At 41.2% G+C, this 21,341-nt stretch overlaps 1 protein-coding gene across 2 annotated transcripts in view; it reads right to left on the bottom strand.

Annotated features, from left to right (window-relative positions):
• The window catches only part of LOC134672780 (calpain-A-like), a 47,241-nt gene extending 26,765 nt beyond the window's left edge, over positions 1–20,476 (bottom strand). The window contains exons 1-4 of one of the 2 annotated variants that reach the window (XM_063530723.1): positions 20,352–20,476; positions 18,409–18,590; positions 11,776–11,821; positions 11,268–11,379 (exon numbers count right to left, since the gene is read on the bottom strand). In XM_063530723.1, the coding sequence (XP_063386793.1) occupies positions 11,268–11,379; positions 11,776–11,821; positions 18,409–18,526 (276 nt within the window). In that variant the 5' untranslated portion in view covers positions 18,527–18,590; positions 20,352–20,476. Of the gene's footprint in view, positions 1–11,267; positions 11,383–11,775; positions 11,822–18,408; positions 18,591–20,351 lie in introns of both variants that reach the window. The other variant, XM_063530721.1, reaches the window with a different exon arrangement.
• Between the last annotated feature and the right edge of the window lie 865 nt (positions 20,477–21,341).

Raw genomic sequence — 21,341 nt, forward strand, 5'->3', positions numbered from 1 at the left:
ACTGAGGTAGAAACCTAAAAACTAAAAATTAAGATGTACCTGGATATCTATGGATTTTTTTATCTAGAAAATTTTAAGCATTTATGTTTCGGCTTCTGATGATTGATATGCGTTTTAAAAATCCTATTTTGTGAAGGACCCTTCTGTGATGGGAAGCCACATATGCTCAGAAATATTTCGTTAAAGTTGGTCGGGCTTGTGGGAGTACCCATTCAGTAATCTGGTCGTCCGACTCGCCTGCGCCGACAGTAATCACACCACGCAGTGCAAACGCAAACATATCGCGACAAACACACACTAATAGCTTCTTTTGTTTAACACACACAGGACATTGTGATTGCTAAGCTTTTAAGCCCCACGTTTCAACATAAGTATATTCAAATAAGATTTCTATGTTCGCGGCCCGCTTCTCTTCAGTTTCGCGAAAGTCTTTGTTGGAGGGTCTCTGAATAGTTGTGTATGTAGTTGTAATGGAGTGTCGCTGAATACACATTGTGTAATTGTGTATAGATAGACGTCAATGAAATATGTGATTTGGTTGCGATGTCTTTAACCAACAGACCGTCAATGCATTGTGGCATCGTATAACACTGGAAATGTCGCAGATACAAGTGAGGATTATTAGGTGTTTTGTCGCTTCAAGCTATTTGAAGACTACCTAAATATTGCTCCCTGCCCCATTGGCGGCAGTGACTCACTGCCGCCAATGGGGCAGAAAGGTGTCCGCAAATTGAAAGACGCAGCCCGACGCAAACGAGGGTGTCCAGGATTTCCGATTTCAAAATTAGATTGAAAAAATAAAAACTAAAACGTATCGTATTACGTAAAAAAACTATTCATTTTTATGAAAAGAAGGTGAATGTGCATTTCATTTCTTGAAAATTACATTTTCCAAATGTCGATCTTCGCTGTGAACGCACTCTTTCCGTACATCCCGAAATTATTGCGAGACTCTTACCTACGCCTTGCAGTGGTACGATTATATAGACTCTTCAATAATAATCCTTGTGGAAGGCCTATGTACGGTCAGCCAAGAAAATGGTCTACCACTTTTCGACTCTATCAATCAGATGATAGAGTCGAAAAGTGGTAGACCACTTTCTTGGCTGACTGTACCTACAGCAATGGCGTCTTTCGGCTGATAGGTACAAATGATGATGACGAGGCACTTGTTGACTAATCGGATTATGTTGGAAGCTGATAAATGGCTGTCCATACGGCACGGGACCACAAACGCTTTCACTTGGCGATTATTCCGCACGGCAGCCGATTGCGTCAACAATATCGTCAATAACAATATTATGTATGTGCATCGGTTACAGAACAATACAGTCCCTGCGGCCAACTGGCAGCCATCACTAACGTAAACAGTCCAATTGTCAATAACATCCGTCATGCCTGCCAAATGAAAGCTACAGAATTGCTGCAACATCGTTGGTATGTTCAGGCCACGGTTTGTTTGCAGCATTTCGCATCGCAAAAATAAATCTACAAGAAAAAATGCTAGCTAATGTATTACTCCATAGCACGGCTTGTCATAGCAGCGGCTTAAGTCTCACCGGCAATGGATCGACGCAGACTAATTAATGCATGACGATGATGTATTTGGTTTAGGGGTCGAGTAGTCACATATGTCATCGATTCATCATCGTTGCTGTCAAGACTGGACTCGGCTGGGAGCCAAGATGACAATCGTTTGTAGAAATGGAAAGAAACGCTATATATAGTCTCTCCATCCATCTTCCATATAAGTGCGATAGCGACGGATAGCGTCTTGTTTCGTTTTTCTGCAAACGACTGCCGCCTCGGCCCCCTATAGGCCCTCTGCTCCCGGTACTGCACTATTAGCTTTATCAAGGAAGAGACTTTCAATCTTCTCATTATCCACTTATCAAGCAGTATCATTAATATTTGGATGCATCCGCAAGTTGCCTATTACAACAGTAAGTATTTAAACCGCGTAAATACAGGACACAGGCACTCAAACTAAAAACAAGAAAATACAACTTAAATTATGTTAAGTATATTATTAGCACTTAAATATGTCATAATTTTGAAAGGAAAGAGCCCTTGAAGCTTTACAATACCCCGAACCGTTATAATCAGAAAAGCATCAAAGGCAGAAACTTGACAAAACACTGAAACATTAGAATGAGAAAAGCCAAAGGCCTCGGAGTTGCCGCGACCTAGAGCTGCGCGGGCGCTGTTCACGCGATTGTTCGTCAACTCTCGCGCACACTGTCAAGTGCCAAGACCACGCTAAAGCGATCTTTGTCTAGTCTAAAGTAGTATAGAATCTTTGGTTTTCATATAAAATTATTTGTGACAAAGTCGGATATAGATATATGTAGATGACTTCGCTTAATAGTCATAAATGGCTTCCTATGACCTATAAATCCTATTTTCATGAAATGATGTCCGGTTATACTGACCCATTCGCTGGTTTACGTAGCTGTCCCCCCAATCGCCAGTCAACGAAGTGCTAAGCGCAGAAATATTTATGGCTATAAATAATAGTATAGTTTATGTATAATAAGGACGCTGAATGGATCGTAACGGGGTGCGTTGCCCGCGCGCATGTTAAGCGGCTGATGGTGACGCAACCTGCCATAATTACCAATATTACGTGCTATTATTATGTATGTGGTGGGTTCATATTTTCCATATACTTATAAAACCCGACTGCCTACAACAATACATTCAAGTTTAGACGGATGCCGGGAACCCGCTCGGCGCTTTATAGTCACTTTGCTCTAAAAAGCGGGAAAACGCTGGGATCGCCAACGAAAGGCGTAACGTAACGTTAAGCAGTCGGGACCCATAAGAAACCTAGATCGGTCCAAATCTTCTCAATACATCCGACTTCTTCTTCTTCTTTCAGTGCCATCTCCTACCGGAGGTCGGCTATTATGAGGGCTATACGCACTTTAGACACAGCTGCGCGGAATAATGAGCGTGTGCTCTGTTTGAACCATGTTCAGAGATTTTTGAGCCATGAGTTACGTCTTAGTCCGGATGATCATTTCCCTTGGATCTTTCCTTGTATAATGAGTTGAAGGAGTTCATACTTCTCGTTTCGCATGATATGACCAAGGTACTGTAGCTTGCGTGTTTTGACGGTCTTTAAAACCTCGACCTCTTTATTTACTAATTGCAGCACTCTTTCGTTAGTTATTCTATCCGTCCATGATATTTTCAGGATTCTTCTGAACACCCACATCTCGAAAGCCTCCAAGCGTTTACACATATTCTTGGTCAGTGTCCATGATTCTACTCCGTACAGAAGAACCGAGGAAACATATGTATATAGCACAGTGCTAGACGCATCCTCGTAGAAATCCTCAACGAACGGTTGCAGAGAAGATGTCCGAGCTTCATGAACGCATTACGCGCCTGTTCAATTCGACACTTAATTTCGACGCTGTGATCACTCTGGGGGCCGATTTTTGAATTTCGATCGCTCGATTTCGCCACTCGATAGTCGGTGGAAAACGGCGAAATGTAAACTGTCCCGCCATCGGATAAGTCGGAGCGGCTGAGGTGGTCAAAAATATCTGAACACGCACTCTATCGCCTTGAGTGGCGTGTTCCGATATTTGTGAGCACCTTGGCCGCTCCGATATATCTGATGACGACTGCACTCTGCCTCTTGACGGGTTACAGTTAACCGTTAACCAACACTAAACCCTATGGCAAGGTCATAAGATCCACCGATGCTCAGTTCTGTTAACATTGATGATATTACTACAATGTACGTATGCTGAACTTTGATATTTGATGCACAATAATACTTGATAGCAAATTACTAAGTGTAATGTAATGGAATCTTGGATTGGAAGTGTTCATTGACCCTTGGCATTTGCTTGGCAGATCTCGAGCACAAAGAGAGATAGTTGCCTAGTACCTACGCGTAAGTACCTATTCTATGTTTAGGTAATATTAGCATCAATATTGCCTGCTCTAAATAAAATGGAAATCTAAAAGTACTTACTTCAAGGTCACTTTTTTGGGGTAATAGAAACTGTATTCGGAAACTATTTGACTTTTATAAGACTTGAGAGTCTTAAAACATTTGATTATCAAGCATCGTGCGCGTGCGCCGACAAATGAACGAAATAAATTAGGAATGTCTTCCTCGCGTCGCGCGTTGATGTCTTTTAGTGGCGCGGCCGCGGGTCGCGGCTTGCGCCTGTCCTTGTGCCTTTATACCATGATTTTATTTTAATACGTATGTTTTTTACTTCTCATACTCGTAAAGTTGGTATTTCAGTCGCGTGTAAAACAAAATAAGAAAATGAGTGCTTACCTAAAAACCGTGAAAGTTTAAATCAGTGTAAAATTATCTATTATCCGTATTGATTTAGGAATGAAGTCCAAAACCTGCCATACCGACAAACGGCCCTCCTGGATGTAATGGGCTACTTATGCCCTTGTTTTTATCTCCTTTTTTTCTCCAGATTTTGACTGAAGGCCGCTGTGACGTTTGTTGATAAGAGTTCAGTGGCATGAGATAGTTAACTAAGACAGTTTTCTGTACCTACCTACCAAAATTTACAACAATTGTGAATTTTATTACTCAGTTTAGTTTAGACTCATTATTCGTGTAAACACTATTTCTTTTCAATTACCGACTGATCAGTATCAAGGAATGCAGTTCCACTTTCGCTTAATTTATAGCATTAGATAGTACACGGCTGCGAGCAGGAAGGTTGTTAGTTACACACGATTACCTGCCTACTGCTTGATAATATATATTCTTCACATTCCTCAAGAAAGTATAGCACCGCCCCGTGACTAGTGTTATAGTGTTGGCAGGAACTCGAGTCCTTTGAGTCTAAATTTGAAAAACTCGATTCGTTATTACTAGATTGCGAGAAAAACGTTCACAATCTTTTAAGCTCCGAGTCGAGTTCTGTATTGATTGAGTCTTTTATAAGCGCAATTTAAAAGAACTAGAGCCTCGAGACTTTATCGCATTCACTGCCAGGGGGCGTGGCCTAGGAACAAACTTGTATGAAGGTGAACGCACATGTGCGTTGGGGGCAGTGAATGTGATATCTAGATAATTACTAACATAATAATAATAATAGCTAATAGTTCTCTGAAATGGACTCAAGTCTGTACAAAAGACTCAGTTGAGTTTAAACTTTTTAATTATATACATATGTTTGTAAAACAAAGTCAGCCGTAACGCAGAAACTGAAACTGAAGTGTTACCATCAGCTTTAACTGTGGCGCGTCCTCGTGTGCGGTGCATGTGTTGACCAACGTCGACATTATTTTCTTTATTGGCTGCACCAAAGTTCGTTAAATAACTCAAATCTGACATGTTAACTGGGGTCTTAATTACTTTCCAATTAAGCTGTTCATTTTATTTCATTAATAATCCGAATTAAGTAATTTTAAACCAAAGTTTGTACATAATTTCAAGTGTAGGAAAATGGCAGAACGAAAAGCGCCAGCACATGCATTGTCCAATGCAACCCGACCAGCTATTGTCTATAATTTCTAATTAAGTTGGTGTTCATTGAATACGGATGTTTGTGTAGCCGAGGCTGAGTGTTATGACCGACGCGAGCGGCGGCGGCACGGTAAAGCGCGGGTCCGTTAGCGCGGCGCGGCGCGCGCGCCGGAGCGCGACCGGGCGTAGGGCCGCGACACCGACTCACACCAACTGCACTGCCATTTTTTCTTGCAAGATTGTCTAGCTGTTGTCCGTGGCTATCCGATTTCTTGTTTGTGGTGATTTTAACCCGTACAAAGATCGGATTTTGCATAATTACTATTTGTAGGACTGTCCCTGTAACCTGCTGTGCAAATCAAATGTGAATAACACACAATAAGACAATAACGCGTAATAATATCCTGTCAAGTAATGCGAATCTTATTGATAAGCTTTTTGATACGTAAATTTCTTGCTTTGATGATGCAATTCAACACGCGCGTTACATTAGTCAAAAGTTGTTTATTACCAGCGCTTTGTTGCGAACTGTAATGCTGTGTAAATGGGTCAATTTTCAAATAGGCATTTTTTGCTGTCCCATGGCTAAAACTCGAAGTCCATAGGACTAAAAGACTGGGTATGTGTCTGGGTATATTTTAGGTATAATGTATTATAAGCTTTAAAAATCATGCACAACTGTACCTAAAATATTATTTATTTCTGACAAAATCGCATTTCAAGTTCTAAAATCGGCGAAATTTGCCGATTTTCGCGTGTCCCAGTGGCGGCATACTTAGCGCAATAAAAAAAATCATAACTTTGGATGTAGGCAACGTATTATAAACAACTTTGTATTTTTACAAAGAGCATTTTCTAGAGAATTGATTTAATCATATTGATAAATTAATGCGTTATTCAATAACACAAGGGAAGCCTTTTTATCGCTGTCCCGCGCGGCACCTATTTTGTTATGACTTAAATATACCCCCTATAATCTTCTTTGTCTATTGAAAAACGGTTAGATTAAATTTATGACGCAATAGTGCGGTTAGTTGGGCATCGATTGACATCGAATATAGACGCGGAAACGGTTTAATTTATTTAAAAATAGGTAAGAACCTCTTTCGATATATTTTGGTACGACTACTATGACATTTGTATGGACGCTTAATACGTTGGTACATAGTTGAAATAAAAATGTTTACTTTATAATAATAGTTGCAAATATAGTGTTAAAAAATATATATTAAAATAAATAAGTGAATCGGTTGAATTGTGTAGGAAATATCGCAAAAAAATATTATTGGCGACATGTAGCGACATTTAAACGTATATTTCGACCGTAAAAATGTCGATTGTGGCATACAAATGTCGAAATAGTGTCATATAGATGTCGAGAAGGTGCCATACTAATGTCGTCAGGGTCTTATAAATGCAACAGAAATAATAAATAGTGGCATATACATGTTGATACTGCCATACAATGTCGAAAAAATGCCTTATACATGTCAAAAGCTCCTTACAAATGGCTAAATAGTGCCATACAAATGTCGATCTTTAGACTTCCATATCTAGCTAACTTTAAAAAGTACAGAGGTGCCTCGTACAGTATATTTTTTGTTGTTAAGAACCCTTTCTAAAACGATGATTATAAATCAAAATTTTCATAAATAAAAAATTGCCATACAAATGTCGAAAAAACGCCCTCTTCAAAAATTGACCCAAATATAATGTAATAAATAAATTAAATTACATATTTGTTTTTGATGCGCGTACACGCGCGTTACTTTTCCCTACATTTGATCTATACGAAACTGCTCTTCATTGTATTTACTAAGCATTTATTATACCCTTCATCACCTTCATGCCATATCATTATATCCCAACGTTGCCGCCTGGTGACGTCTCTGAATACTTACTTAGGGTCGGTTGCACCAAACTGTTCGTATCGATAAAGAGATCGAGAGTCGATTTTTATGTATGGAAAGTTTCATAGTGAAGCGCCGGGACGCGCCGGCTGACGTTGATCAGTCTGTCAAATGTCGTTGGTGCAACTGGCCCTTAGTAAGTTAAACTCCGTAACGTATATTTTACCATCAATATTGGCCGAATAGCGCAATAACCCTTTGACCCAAGTTGACCCCGTGAACGCCCCAGTTACGATCTTATGTTATGATTCATTGCCTTTCGCTTTTCTGTAACATCTTGCTCTCGTCCGTGGCCGCGTATCTAGACACACTGCAAGCATCATCACTATTTATTTAACTGATGAGAACAGATGATCAAAAATATATATGTGTATGTAGTATGAGAATGCCTTTAGGCATAAAGGCTGCCATTTGTACATTTTATTTGTATTTTGTGCAATAAAGTTTAAATAAATAAATATGTCTAGTCTAAGCAAAAACTAGTACTTACATGATGTCAGTTAAGCTGTTTAAAGTTTATAATTTAGGTATTCGAATCCGCAAAAATCGTAACACAAACAACACTGTATGTACGTGATCTGTATAATACAAATATAGATAAAAGCCTGTTCGGTTGAGCGACGACGCGACGTGGGAAGAAGCTAATTAGATATACAAAAGATAAATAATTAAAATGACCTCCTGCGAGGCGATGGTGTGTGACGCGCGCTGCGCCCCGCCCGCGAGCCTAGCTCTGGGGCAACAAGACATTATTAGATGTTCAAATGTACGTACCTAGGTAAGTAAATAATTATTCGAACGTAAAGATTACTGTACAGGTGCGAAACCTGGTTACTCCGCAAATACTTAATAACAAACTCCAGTTATTGCGTATATTTTCACCTGACTGGATCACAAACGCTCACTCGTGGAGAATAACCGGGCAGGCGGGCAAGCCAAGCACCCATACCTACCTACATAACTAAGTAAGGAGATTCAAAACAAGACAACAAATTTTTTGACCTTATATGTAATAAGGTACAGAGTCCCGCCGCCGTCGAATTTCTTGTGCCGGCATCTTCTCAGGGCTTTGGTAGCTAGGTAGACCACCGGAGTTCCGGCTACAACCTACAGGTTAGGAAAAGTATACATTTTGTTATACGCCAAATGTTTCATTAGTGAAGATTGGCAGCCTGCTGAGCTGAAAAGCTCAAATGGCGGAGAAGCTACTTGTGTTTCGATTTGCGTGCGCGCACGGTCAACGTCACGTGCTGCGGCGCGGTTAGCGAAGAATCGCGAGTAGGAAGCGATTGTGCGATACCGCGTAACACCCTGTAACAGCGCGCATCGGCCGTAACTACATATTATATACATTTACAATACCATAACCATCCGCCAGTCCATCTATCCAGCCATCCATCCATATCATATCAGTATTAACTAGCGAACCGCCCCTGTTTCGCACGAGTTAGCAAATTATGCACCTTCCTCAAGAATCACTCTTTTGATAGGTGAAAACCGCACTAAAATCCGTTTAGTAGTTTTTGATTTAATCGCGAACAAACATACAAACAGACAGAGGTGGCGGGGGACTTTGTTTTATAAGGTGTAGTGATAGCAATCTATAATTATGTATTTGATATACCAAATGTTATTTGATGCCGTTTGACATAAGGATCGAGTCGCGGCAAGACTAGGCCCTCACAGGTGAGGAACGGACTGCTAACTACTGGAATGAAGTTAATATAATGGTTTCTGAGGACGTTTCCTGGTTGAAACCGCCACTACTGAAATTGCGAGCTCTGTTCTGTTCCCATGGTGATGCGATTCATGAGAAATTGAAGGAACTTGTATATTGAGTATCAGGCATTTTTAGGGTTCCGTACCCAAAGGGTAAAACGGGACCCTATTACTAAGACTTCGCTGTCCGTCTGTCTGTCACCAGGCTGTATCTCACGAACCGTGAAATACAAATACTAAAAACAGAATAAAATAAAGATTTAAGTGGGGCTCCCATGCAGCAAACGTGATTTTTGACCAAAGTTAAGCACCGTCGGGCGTGGTCAGTACTTGGATGGGTGACCGTTTTCTTTTTGCATTTTTTTCCGTTTTTTTTTGCTTTATGGTACGGAACCCTTCGTGCGCGAGTCCGACTCGCACTTGCCCGGTTTTTTTTTATTATGAATGGGCTTACTCATGGTCACAGACTAGCCGAGGCGTAGACGTGGCCTACGATGGAGCTCGCTCGCCCAGAAGGTGCCTGCATTATGATTACTATATTATTACCTATATAAGGCGTTTGACTTAATGTTGATAGCAGATACTGTTCCAAACCTGATACTTAGCCGTTATTTGATCTCACCGCCGCACTGAATGGCGCAACCTTCAGTCAATCACAATTCTGCAAACTACTTTGACAAACAAACCTTGCACGAACTAATATTGAGGCTAAACTCAAGTTACATAGTTAATACAATACAACATACAGTCAGCAGCAGAAGTTGCTAAGCGGGCGAGCGAGGTGTTCAATATTACCTTGACACGCTCTTATTCTCTCCAAAATAAAGTCGCGTCAAGATCATTTTTAACGCCTGGCCCGCTTAGAAACTTCTGCTGCTGACTGTACAACCTCCACAACCGAACCAACTGAAAACTAATGATGATATGATGAAAGTAAAAATGAAGATTGACAGCATTTGCAAATTTGAGTCTACGTTACGTTACGGCATAGCTGAGATGACAAAAACCATCAGGATCGAGTTGTCGTGTAAATTCGAAGAACGTCTTTTATTAAGCGTAGAAATTCCTAAAGCCTAGATGTTTCCGAGATAATCTATTGTAAGGGTAAACCACAGGCAAACGTTACCGATATCTATAATAACTATATACTATAGGATTATGATGACTTTATGTGAAGCTATGAATAGCCAAACAAAAGTTAATACTCGTAATATTGTACATATTATTATGCAACTAAAAATCGTCGCGTAGGTATGAAAGTAGTAAAGTGAATAGATCTTCTGTGACCCACATACACTACTATGTAGGTATAAGTACCTACGCATGCGACCTTGTTGGATCAGATGCGCAGGCGTTGTTTGTTCAGCAGCTCCACGAGCTAGGAAGTGCGCGTCTTCGGTACAAGGTCCTACCTACACTTGTACATCCAATGGTATTTCTCAATAGTTCGGCACACGTCTGACACGTCTGCTCCGATACAATCAACGAAAAAGGGCGACTCACGCGTTAAAAGGGCTAAATGATTCGCTATCAAACGTTCGTTAGTTATTACTATTATACAGTGAGAATTTGAGAATCCTGTTTATTTATGATATAGGAGGCAAACGAGCAGACGAATCGCCTGATGGTAAGCAATCACCATCGCTCACGGACACTTGCAACACCAGAGTGTCCAAAGCTCTTTTATTGTTGAAGCTAGGTTTGATGTCGCATTGGTCCGAAAATTCCGCGGGCGACAGTTCATTCCTTCATTCCACAACAGATTTGAATGATTCACGGTTAGTTTCACTAGACTTATATCGACTGGGATATGAACCTTTATTATCGAACCGGTATTTCCTTTTGTGTTGTTACCCGTGAGCAAGATGCATGTAACCTTGTCGAAATTATGGGAGCTCGAAAACGGTCCATTTTAGTTCATTCCACAGTTTAGCTGAGCGAGGCAGGAGGTTCTGGAGAAACGCACAATTGAGGACTGCCAATTGTCTAGATAAGTGTGGTGAAGATAGAAACGTTGTCGTGTAGAGTGGTGACAGAAAGAAGCAGCAGAGGGTTTGATTCTAAAAATTCCCCGGAACACTTCCCGCTGTTATCTATTCTTTGGTTCAGCCTCGATCAAAAGAAAGCGCTAAACAGTAACTTTTGTATTAAAGTTCAGATATTAAGTATATACTCACGTGAGGCCGCCTCCATGTGAGGCCGGAGGCGCGCTCACCGATAGAGCGCGGCGAGGCCGGGAAGTCGGGGTCCTCCCACAGCTCGGCGCCCGCGCCCGACCCGCCCCAGTACCTGCTGCAACAAATTACTATTGTTTACTATCTACTGCCAACCTGTTTTTCAGACTACGCACGGAGTTTAAATAGTTGTTAGAATCTTACAAGAAACGGATATACTCCACTTATATAACGAGTTACCCCCTGTTAATAAAACTTAGCAAACCTTTGTCAAATTGTGTCTAAGTATTTCTCACAAGCACAAATGTCTGTGGGAACTGTGCGCGTGCGACGAGCCCGTTTATTCGGTCTGCCTACGCGCCGCCGCCGGCGCCGCGCCGTGTGAACATCATGCACTTGTACGAGATAATTACTTATTATTGCACCGAGATAAGACTGCACGGGTGGAATACGAATGGGCTGGGACGGTTACTCTTATGTAAATCGTATTAAGTGAAGGAGCTGTTTTTACCTGGACCTGGAGAGGGTGGAGTGGTCGTCGCGCCGCGGCCCGCCATCTGTCAAAGTTAAAATCTCTTTAAGTGCGATTTTCCATATTTTATTCCTATACTTTCGTATAAGATAAATAATTTTAATCTTTGCCGCTAATACAAGTTCATCTAGAACTTATAGGTATTCCCTCTTAACTAAGCGCTAAGTAAAAAGAGTTAGGTTTCCTGGCTACCTACATAAATACATATTATCCACAACTTCGCTAATACTTACGAATCGTTTTTCGCTGAATATTACGATCCGACTTACGTTACGACCTTTGTGCTAAAAACGCCAGACGGTTGACGGTCGTCAAATCGTCATTGAGAGACATGACGAATCTAGTAGATCAACATTCAATCGTCATGGCGCTGGCATCTGTGCCAGCGCAAGAGCAAATAAACCGAACCATTTTACAATAATATCTTTTGGGCTTGTATTAGGCGTCATTCAATAATTAGCAATGGTACTGTATAAAAAGATGCATCTTAGCGACAAATGTTGCGATTGTGCCGCGCTAAACCGACATGGCGAATCGCGCGTGGATCAACCTTCAATTGTCATGGTGTCGGCGCCTGCGCCGAGGGCGGAACGGTTACAGACACACAATTGATACAATTACTGATGGTATAGAATAATCATCTATAGATTTTATGATACTTTAAACCCCGTTTTCATATGATACCGATATTGGATATCGAATCACCAAAACTTTAGGATAAAGTTTTCATTTAATTATTTAAAATATAAAATTATCACTACTAACTAACTATTAACTGGCGTGAAGTGGCGCAGAATAGGGCAGAATGGCGCTCTCTTGTGTCAGAGGCCAAGATCCTCTTTGGGTCACTGAGCCAGTGATGTATGTATGTATAAAATTATCATGTAAACTAAGTATACTGATCCGCTTTGTGCGACCAAGAACGTAATTTTCTCGATACATTACGAGTTACGACACATAATAATAAAAATATAGGCAAATGCACGCGATACGAGTAAAGTTCCGTTTTAGTTTCAGGAAGATCGTGTTACTTTAAACCAGCGGTCGGCAACCAGCGGCCCGCGAACCTCTCACTTAAGGCCCGCGAGCCTCCTGGCTATTTTGTATGTAATCAATGGCAAACGACGATATCTGATAAAGTCATAAATACTAACAAAGTGCGGCCCGCGTCCACTTCGTTAACTGCTATTTGGCCCTTGGCTGCTAAAAGGTTGCCGACCGCTGCTTTAAACAATACGAGTAGGTAAGTATACCATTTTCATTGCGTTTGTATAACTAGATAGACCAAGTACCTAATATATACCTATTTGTAAACGATCGGGTTGCTTCCTCGCACAATATAAAATTAATAAAATAAGATATATTTAGCCGTATTCGAACTTCAAGATATTCACAAGAGACGACACGTACTAGATCCATTCTAGATACATTAGGTATAGTTTAGATATCAACTAGTTCTCTTTTGCAGCGCAATTCGGGCAACCAGTGTCACCTTTAGGGGTCATCCATTAATTACGTCACACGAATTTCTAGGTTTTTTGACCCCTCCCCCCTCCTTGTCACACTTAGTCACATTTGGCAAACCCCTCCCCCCCCTAGTGTGACGTCACATTTTTTCTACGAAATCGCCAAATCGAATTAAGTAAGTACCTAAGTATTATTAATATTTTATCAAAATATTTTTGACGATATAAATATTAGTAATTTTAAAACCCAAAACTGCTTAGGAAAGAAAATTAAACGAATAAAAACGATTATCGTTTTAAAAAATTTAAATGTACAGCGAATAAAATAATTTAAATAAATTTTCGGTTACTGATGAAGTTAAAGTGACGGCACAAAGTTTGTGTCTCCCCCGTCCCCCATGTCACAATATGTCATATTTTCTTGACCCCCTCCTTCCCCCTAAACGTGTGATGTAATTAATGGATGACCCCTTACGATAGATAGAGTAAGATATCTATTAGATGTGAATTGGATCTCTAAGTCATACCCTGTGGAAATCGTTCAAGAGTATCTCCAGAATCGCGCAAATGTCAAATTTGACAGGTCAAATTAGATCTTAAACATATCGTAATCGTATCTTGGTGATGTCTAAAAAATATCTAATAGATGTCTATTGCAAAATCCGAATCGGGCCCATTATTATTGTATTCCGTGCTTCCTCGTCTAGTCTCTATACAATGTAATATAACCTACATTATCGTCACGTCAGTTCACACGTGCTTCGCGGTGGAAAGCGGATGTGTTCCTTCCGTCAGTGTAGTATAGTCGTGTCTCTGCCTTCATCAACAGGCAGAGCTAACATGTAGGTAGGTTTGAGCAGTTTCAGTGTATGAACTAAATTTGATTCTCTTCTGAATCTTGATATATCTCTTTGCTAGAACGTGTAGTGTAAAGTGTAGGTACATACCCACTGAGACTAATTAAAGGGTAGGTACTAAAGATAGGAATTTGTAATAGGTCAGAATACTTACATATAGTTGGACTCTGATATAAATGTGGACCTAAATTCCAGAGTGCACCGTAAGTAACGTTATAAATAAAGTAGGTTTATGAAGCCGGGCCGAGCCGCAGTGCGCGTGCCGTCCACACTGTCCACACTGTTCACTAACTGTTAGGAAACCTTACGACGAAGACATAAGGTCCAAAAAAAATCAGTAACAATTTGATTTATAAACGTCTCTTTGACATAGTTACATGTTGTCCCAGCGGCCTATTTTAGTTGATCGTAATCGTAGGTACGTAGGTACAGTCATCACGTATATCAATCAGAGCAGCCAATATATCGGGACATGCACTAATGCCTAAAATCGGAACGCCTTTGTTAATAGAGACTTTGTTCGGATGTTTGTGAACACTTTGGCCGCTCCTAGATATCTGATGTTGACTGTACCTAAGTACGGTCAACTAAAATGGGTTAAATGGGCCTCTGAGCCACCATAGAATTACGTCAAAGAGTCGTTATAATTCAAGTCGTACCTAAGTAATATTTTTAGTTTTAACTAGTTCCATGGCCAGATTGGCCAGGCAAGTGGAGGATATTTATTTAGGTACCTACTGATTGTACATTATGCACAACAAAATCGAAAATGGTACTAAATCGTACCAAATTATATGTAATAAATAAGTCCTTTTTTTGATACCATCGGCCCACACTGTTCATCGGTGGACATTATTACAAAAGGTCCACCGCGATGGGCAGTTAAGAGTGTTGCTGGTTGTACCTAACTTGTCCCCTAAATGCGTATCGGCTTATAGCTGCACCGGAAGTCAGGTCGCTGACTTACATCCGTATATCCGCTTATTGTATAAAGTTCGCAAGCGACGGATGTAGGTAACAAAGCTCTGTTTTATATATGAAGTATCCAGGATACTAAAAATATGAGCGCCGCGTAGGGAGCTCGATTGACCAACGGCATATAGGTTTTTAATCCGTGGTTTAATAACTGAATACAGACATACTTACATAAAGTAAGAACGGAACCTTTTTATATGTCTCTGGGCGGCGAGAGGATAAACCGAATGGAAGGCGTAAACGCAAACTAACTTTACAGAATAGCGACATTCTTAGCCTGTTAATAAAACAAGGGAAAAGAAAAGACCTTTCTACTCACGATTCACTACGAGTATTCTAATTCGGGTCACGACTTAGCAACTTTTTGCATAGTATCAAATGTCATTACTTTCTCAAAATATACCTCAGGCTCACTCGTCAGAGTTCTGTTAGACAGGTACGAGTAAGTAACTTAGGAACTGAAATATGTAGATAAACTCATAAAGTGACCTCCGGTGCCCGAGCCAAGGGGTCAAACCGTCGTTTGCATCTTTTTTTAACATTACTGCCATCTGCCATACCGGGCCAGGTGGCTCCAATTTCTCAAATATCCATGTGACATCTTTGTCGAAGTTTGAAAGACTATTAGACTAGACGTCATTGACCGTAAATTAAATACCAACATAGGTACACTAAATGTATATCTAGGTTATCATTTTTGGAAATTAATCTAAAGAAACTACATAAACTGTGATTAATTGATTATACTAGTGTATAAACAATAAAATCCATCCGCCTCAGCAGGCGGTTCACAGATCCGCTAACGACCACAATTAGCGGCGCCGCGTGTGCGCACCCGGCAGCGCTAGTTTTTGTTCGGACAGACCACACACGACATTAGGCATTTATGTCGCAAATGACGTGAAACACGACACTCATTACTATTATGTTAGTGTTATTTTATAACTTATTCTATCACCGTTCAGTGTTCAGAACACTCATATGTCTGTCCGAATGTTCATTGTTGAACTTGTGGAACACTTGTCTTTGTCTTGTGTAGCTACTATGCTTACTCATGTGTTGTCAACTACATATAGCTTTGACAATCGCAACATTTTTTTATCTATAGTCGGTATAAATACAAGTTTACATCGACTTGGTAAACGACAAAGTGTGGCCCTGTTAAGGGTGCATATTGGCTCATATACAATTCATTATTCGAATATTTCTAATAATACTACCCACCCCACCTAACCTAACCTAACCCACCTGTCTGGCAGCATTTCGGTTCTGTGAGGGTTACAGTTCTAACCTAACCTAACCCACCCTTCTGGCAGCATTTCGGTTCTGTGAGGGTCGCAGTTCTAACCTAACCTAACCCACCTTTCTGGCAGCATTTCGATTCTGTGAGGGTCGCAGTTCTAACCTAAACTAACCCACCTTTCTGGGAGCATTTCGGTTCTGTGAGGGTCGCAGTTCTAACCTAACCCACCTTTCTGGCAGGATTTTAACCTGACTTGACCTACAGGTGCATTCTGTTATAAATAAAATCAAATATGTCAAAATCGACATGTCGAGTAATAATATATGCATAAATTTTAGTAATAGAGATATTTATGTAGAATGAAATTATGAATATAATAAATTCGAAGTTCCAATGAGTATTGTTTAAAATGAAAATGTACAATGATCATTAGGATGTAAAATTATATGAGATACATTTTCGGAGTTTCAATAATCGAATTTGCAATTTTATATGAACTTTGGCGCACCCCCCTGTTAATACGATTAGGCTTAGGTACCATGTGAAAAAACATGTGAAAAGACAAAAGTCCGGATCCACTTCACAATCTTGACGGACGATCTCTTCTCCAAGCCAATTGGCAACATAAGTCAATGTTGGCAACTACAATTGGCCACTAATATAAAAGCCAACATTTTAAAATACGGTGTTCGGTATGGAGATAGTTACTCGTAGAGTCCTGGGGAAGGACATCAAATAGTTATATCCCGGACATTTCCGGCGGAAATCATGCCTTAAGGGGGTGAAAAGGGGGCTGGAATTTATTATGGAAGTGATAAATGGAAATACTAATTCTACGCGTATAAAGTCGCAAGCAGAAGATAGTGTTCTTATAGTTTGATTGACACTTAACTTCGGCATGTAAATAACAGTTATAAACTCCGCTCGATCGACTTATCAAAGATCTAACAATGGTTCCCGCACTCTCGGTTTCGGCGGTTTCGGCGCTTTCACTGTGATCCGCCGTCTGATAACCACACGGAGCATGTTGAGATCGCCTCGCGATCTTACGGCCGTTACTGTTCAATTCTGATTCGGTAAAGTTATGGAAACTTGGAAAGCGTGAAAGTGGATCGAATATTCAAAGGCATGATGTAGGGCTGGCAACTAACAACTTTACATATTGATTGATTTAGGTATACGAACACTGTCTTTACTCATAAGTATTAGGTATTTATAATAAAATGGGACGTTATCGCTCTTAACTATGTACTTGTTTTTATTACTTTTTGGTGTAACTTTGAACCATCGTTACAGCTAATTCTGGTTATGTCATCCTGATTAGTACGAATAAACCAATGATACTAGGTGTACTCGTATTTCTTAAATGTCAGCTTTTAGCCTATGGCCTATTAAGTAGGTTTGATCTTGGATCACAAACTTACCAGCGCAGTGTTTGGCACCGGTAAGTGGTGGCTGTCTTTCCACTGAGTCGGAGTTCAGAGGAAACGTGCGTGAATCAACCAATAGCTTAGTTCTCTTCTCCGCTGCGCTGAATTACAACCAATAATATTGGTTGGATTCCCGCATGACTCCTCCAATCTGCATTCATGTCAGCCTCGGTGGGAAGGCATCAGCTGTACAGCCGGCCTAGCCAAGGTGACAATCGCTATCGCTTCGACAACGAAACGCTTTGTGTCTCTCTATCACTCTTTCATATTAGTGCGACAGTGACAGTTGGTTTTCGATCGCTACGAAGCGTAAGCGATTGGCATGTTGGCGACGCGGCCTGAGCCGAACTCACTGGTGGCGTGGCCATTGGGCTTGTTGCGGCCGTCCACGCCGTTGGTGGCTTACATCGTCGGAGGCCGGAGCAGCGCGGGTGATGCATGATTCTATACCAACTGGCGTGGCCGTTGGTCTTGCTGTGACCGTTGGTGTACGGCGTCTGATGTGGGAGCTGCTCGTACGCATGACATATACTCACTGGAGTGGCCGTTAGGTTTGCTGTGGTGCCTGGTGTGGTTCAGCCCGTTGGCGGCGTACGGTGCCGGCGGCGGGAGCGGCGCGCGCGCATAGCTGCTGTACTCACTGGCGTGGCCGTTGGTCTTGGTGTGGCCGTTCAGCCCATTGGCGGGGTACTGCGCGGGAGGCGGGAGCGGGGCGAGGGGCGCGGGCGCGGCGCTGCGTGTGCGCATGAACTTCCTCATGGCGCGCCGCAGGTCAGCCGCGCCGAGTGCGCGCGCCGCTGACGCCGCATCGCCGCGTTACCAGCTGCAACAGAACATAGTGCGAATATCACTTAATATAAGAATATAATTAATACTACCTAAGCAGGTACATACTTCAATTTCAATTAGAGACAAGATAAAAACGTACCGTACGTAAATTAATCGCGCGCTACAGTGGGCTAGCGGCTTCTGCGGCTCTTTTATCACATGCATCATTTTTACTAAATGTCAAATATAGGTAAAGCAGCTACTTACTTAATTATAAAATAATAGTAAATAGCAAACAAAGCAAAACCCGCATAAAGGCATCGTCTGTCCTTCACGGTAACGTTTTACGGCATTCCGAAAGATTCCGACATGGGCAACGAGGTAAGCACCTAATTAACTGTAGATATACCTACAGAGTGTTTCATCCTAATGGGCAAGTGACCGGCCACCTCACCCGTGTTACAGCGTCGAGGTTTGAAGGGACCCAGGGTTTTGAAAATTTGGAAAATGATTAAAATACATGCCCAATCCAACTATAATTTTAGTACTAAACTAGAAATATTGGATAGGTTAGTAATTGGTCAAATTAATCGACAGAACATTTTAGTATCTATGGTATAAAAACAGATTATTAGGAAGGTACTTATACGTAGGTACCTTACCAATACCTAAGTAGTTTTTTGTTTCCGTGCATGTTCGTCCTCCCGTTTTCGAAGAACAGATTTAGCTATTCGAGTAATAAAATTTGTGATTCTTCTCACTGTCCCATTGAGATAACTAACCTGTATACCAACTTGTGGTATGCTAATTATGGAGTACCTACTCGTGTGTCACGAACGTCATTATGCCACTGAACACTTCGCCGGTTACTGACTTACTGCCACTAGAGCCTTTATGCCTCAACAAACACTTAGGTTTTAAGCTTGAATAGGTATAACCAGCACCCTGTATACTTGTGGTATGCTAATGTGGAGTCCTCGCGTGTCACGGACGTCATATGTCACCGAACACTTAGTCGGTTACTGCCACTACAGCGTTTATAGTTTCCACTGCCTCATTGATCTTGTAGGTGGGTACTTAAATTGTGGTAGGTATGCTGATGAGTGTATAGTCCTCGTGTGTCACGAATGTCATTATGTCACCGAGCAATTCGCCGGTTACTGCCATTGTTGCCAGAGTCTTTATGACTCAAGAAACACTTACCTACTTACCGAGTTTAAGTGGAGTTATTGGAGTTCATAGGTAATATAGGTATCATATTAATTCTAAGTATTCTAACTCACAGCTTACATATAGTCGGGCCAGCGGTAATAATAATAAATTAATAATGAAATAGCTTAGGTTATTTATAGTTCCGGCTTTTTGCCTCGAACAGGGAGCATGGAGTCTGGGCGTCAAGCGGCAACCTAATCCCAAGAATGTTGGCGCCGGCACCAGTCGACCCCAAACACAAAACTGAGCTCATCAGCCGTAACTTTACAGGCTTTATGTCAGGTAGGTATGTATGTACCTCTAGTCACAGGATGTAACTGGCTAGATACCATAACAGTAAGTACCTACTTGACACATAACCTGAGGAAGGTACTTTATAAACAAAATTGACTCTAGCGTTATCTCTTCAATCTTCATGACTTTATCATTATACGACCAGTTAACTACCACTACATTTTTTCCAAGCAATTTAGCAGATCTGACCACTAGGTAAGTACACTTTCCGCAACAGTTTCGTGCACTCGGCAACGGTACCAAAAGCCTTAATAGCCCTAACGTTACATTACAACTACAGTATCAAGCAAGTATTTATCTCTTTACTTACTGTGTACATAAACAGCGGCGGCTACAACAGCAATAGGCATAAAACACAGTAACTCACTGTTGTTCACTTCACTTGTTTCTCGTGATGCACTTCACTCGCGGCGGCACGTCCGTGCTCGGCGCTCGCGCGGCGACTGATGGCAGGCGCCAGGCGCCCCCCGCGGCACATACCTGTTGCGGGTTGCCCATTCACTACACCTGTTTGCATGCTGCAGGTTCGCAGCAAGCTTGTAATGCAATCACAACATACAACTCATTCTTAGCCCCACTTGCACCATCCCACTAACCGGGGGTTAACCGTTAACCCAGTATCAAATTGTACTGGTAACCATGGTAACTCCAGGTATAACCGGTTAACGCAGGTTAGTGGGCTGGTGCAAGTGGCTCCGTGCATCTTGCAACAAAACTTAGTCGACAATTTAAAAAAATCGAACGCAATTTGTTGCAAGGTGTGTGCCCACCCAAAATCTTTATACTTTAAAGTACTTAAACAATGTTGTAATCCAACTTATCCAAACACGCGTTTATTATACACGCAGCCTCGGGACACAGAGCCGCCATTAAAACATCTTTGTCCAGTAAAGTATGCTACGCGTTTACTCACGCATGTTTACTTCAGGCGCCTGAAACTGGGTTAGGTTTCAACACCACCACGAAAATATTTATTACAATGTCGCTTTGAAATATTTTTTATGATATTGTTTGGGTTGAAACATTTATCTCTGTTGTGTTATGAATATTATAGTTGAGTTGGGAGCCCATACATTAAAAGTACCCAAAGCAGTCAAGAATTATTATAGTCGACGAGTAGAAAAAGTTATTAGAGAGTGGCAGATACTTTTGACGCGTAATTTGATCCACTATATTTTTAATGCTGACTGTACCTACTACCTACCCAAAGTAGTGCAAAATATTGTAGCTTGAGGTATCTTTAGTTTGACCTTGTCATACATAAAGCTGCATTTATGTCTAGGCCAAGCTCTCCAGCTGT

The sequence above is a fragment of the Cydia fagiglandana genome, chromosome 17, assembly GCF_963556715.1.
Source record: "Cydia fagiglandana chromosome 17, ilCydFagi1.1, whole genome shotgun sequence".
Lineage (NCBI taxonomy): Eukaryota > Metazoa > Arthropoda > Insecta > Lepidoptera > Tortricidae > Cydia > Cydia fagiglandana.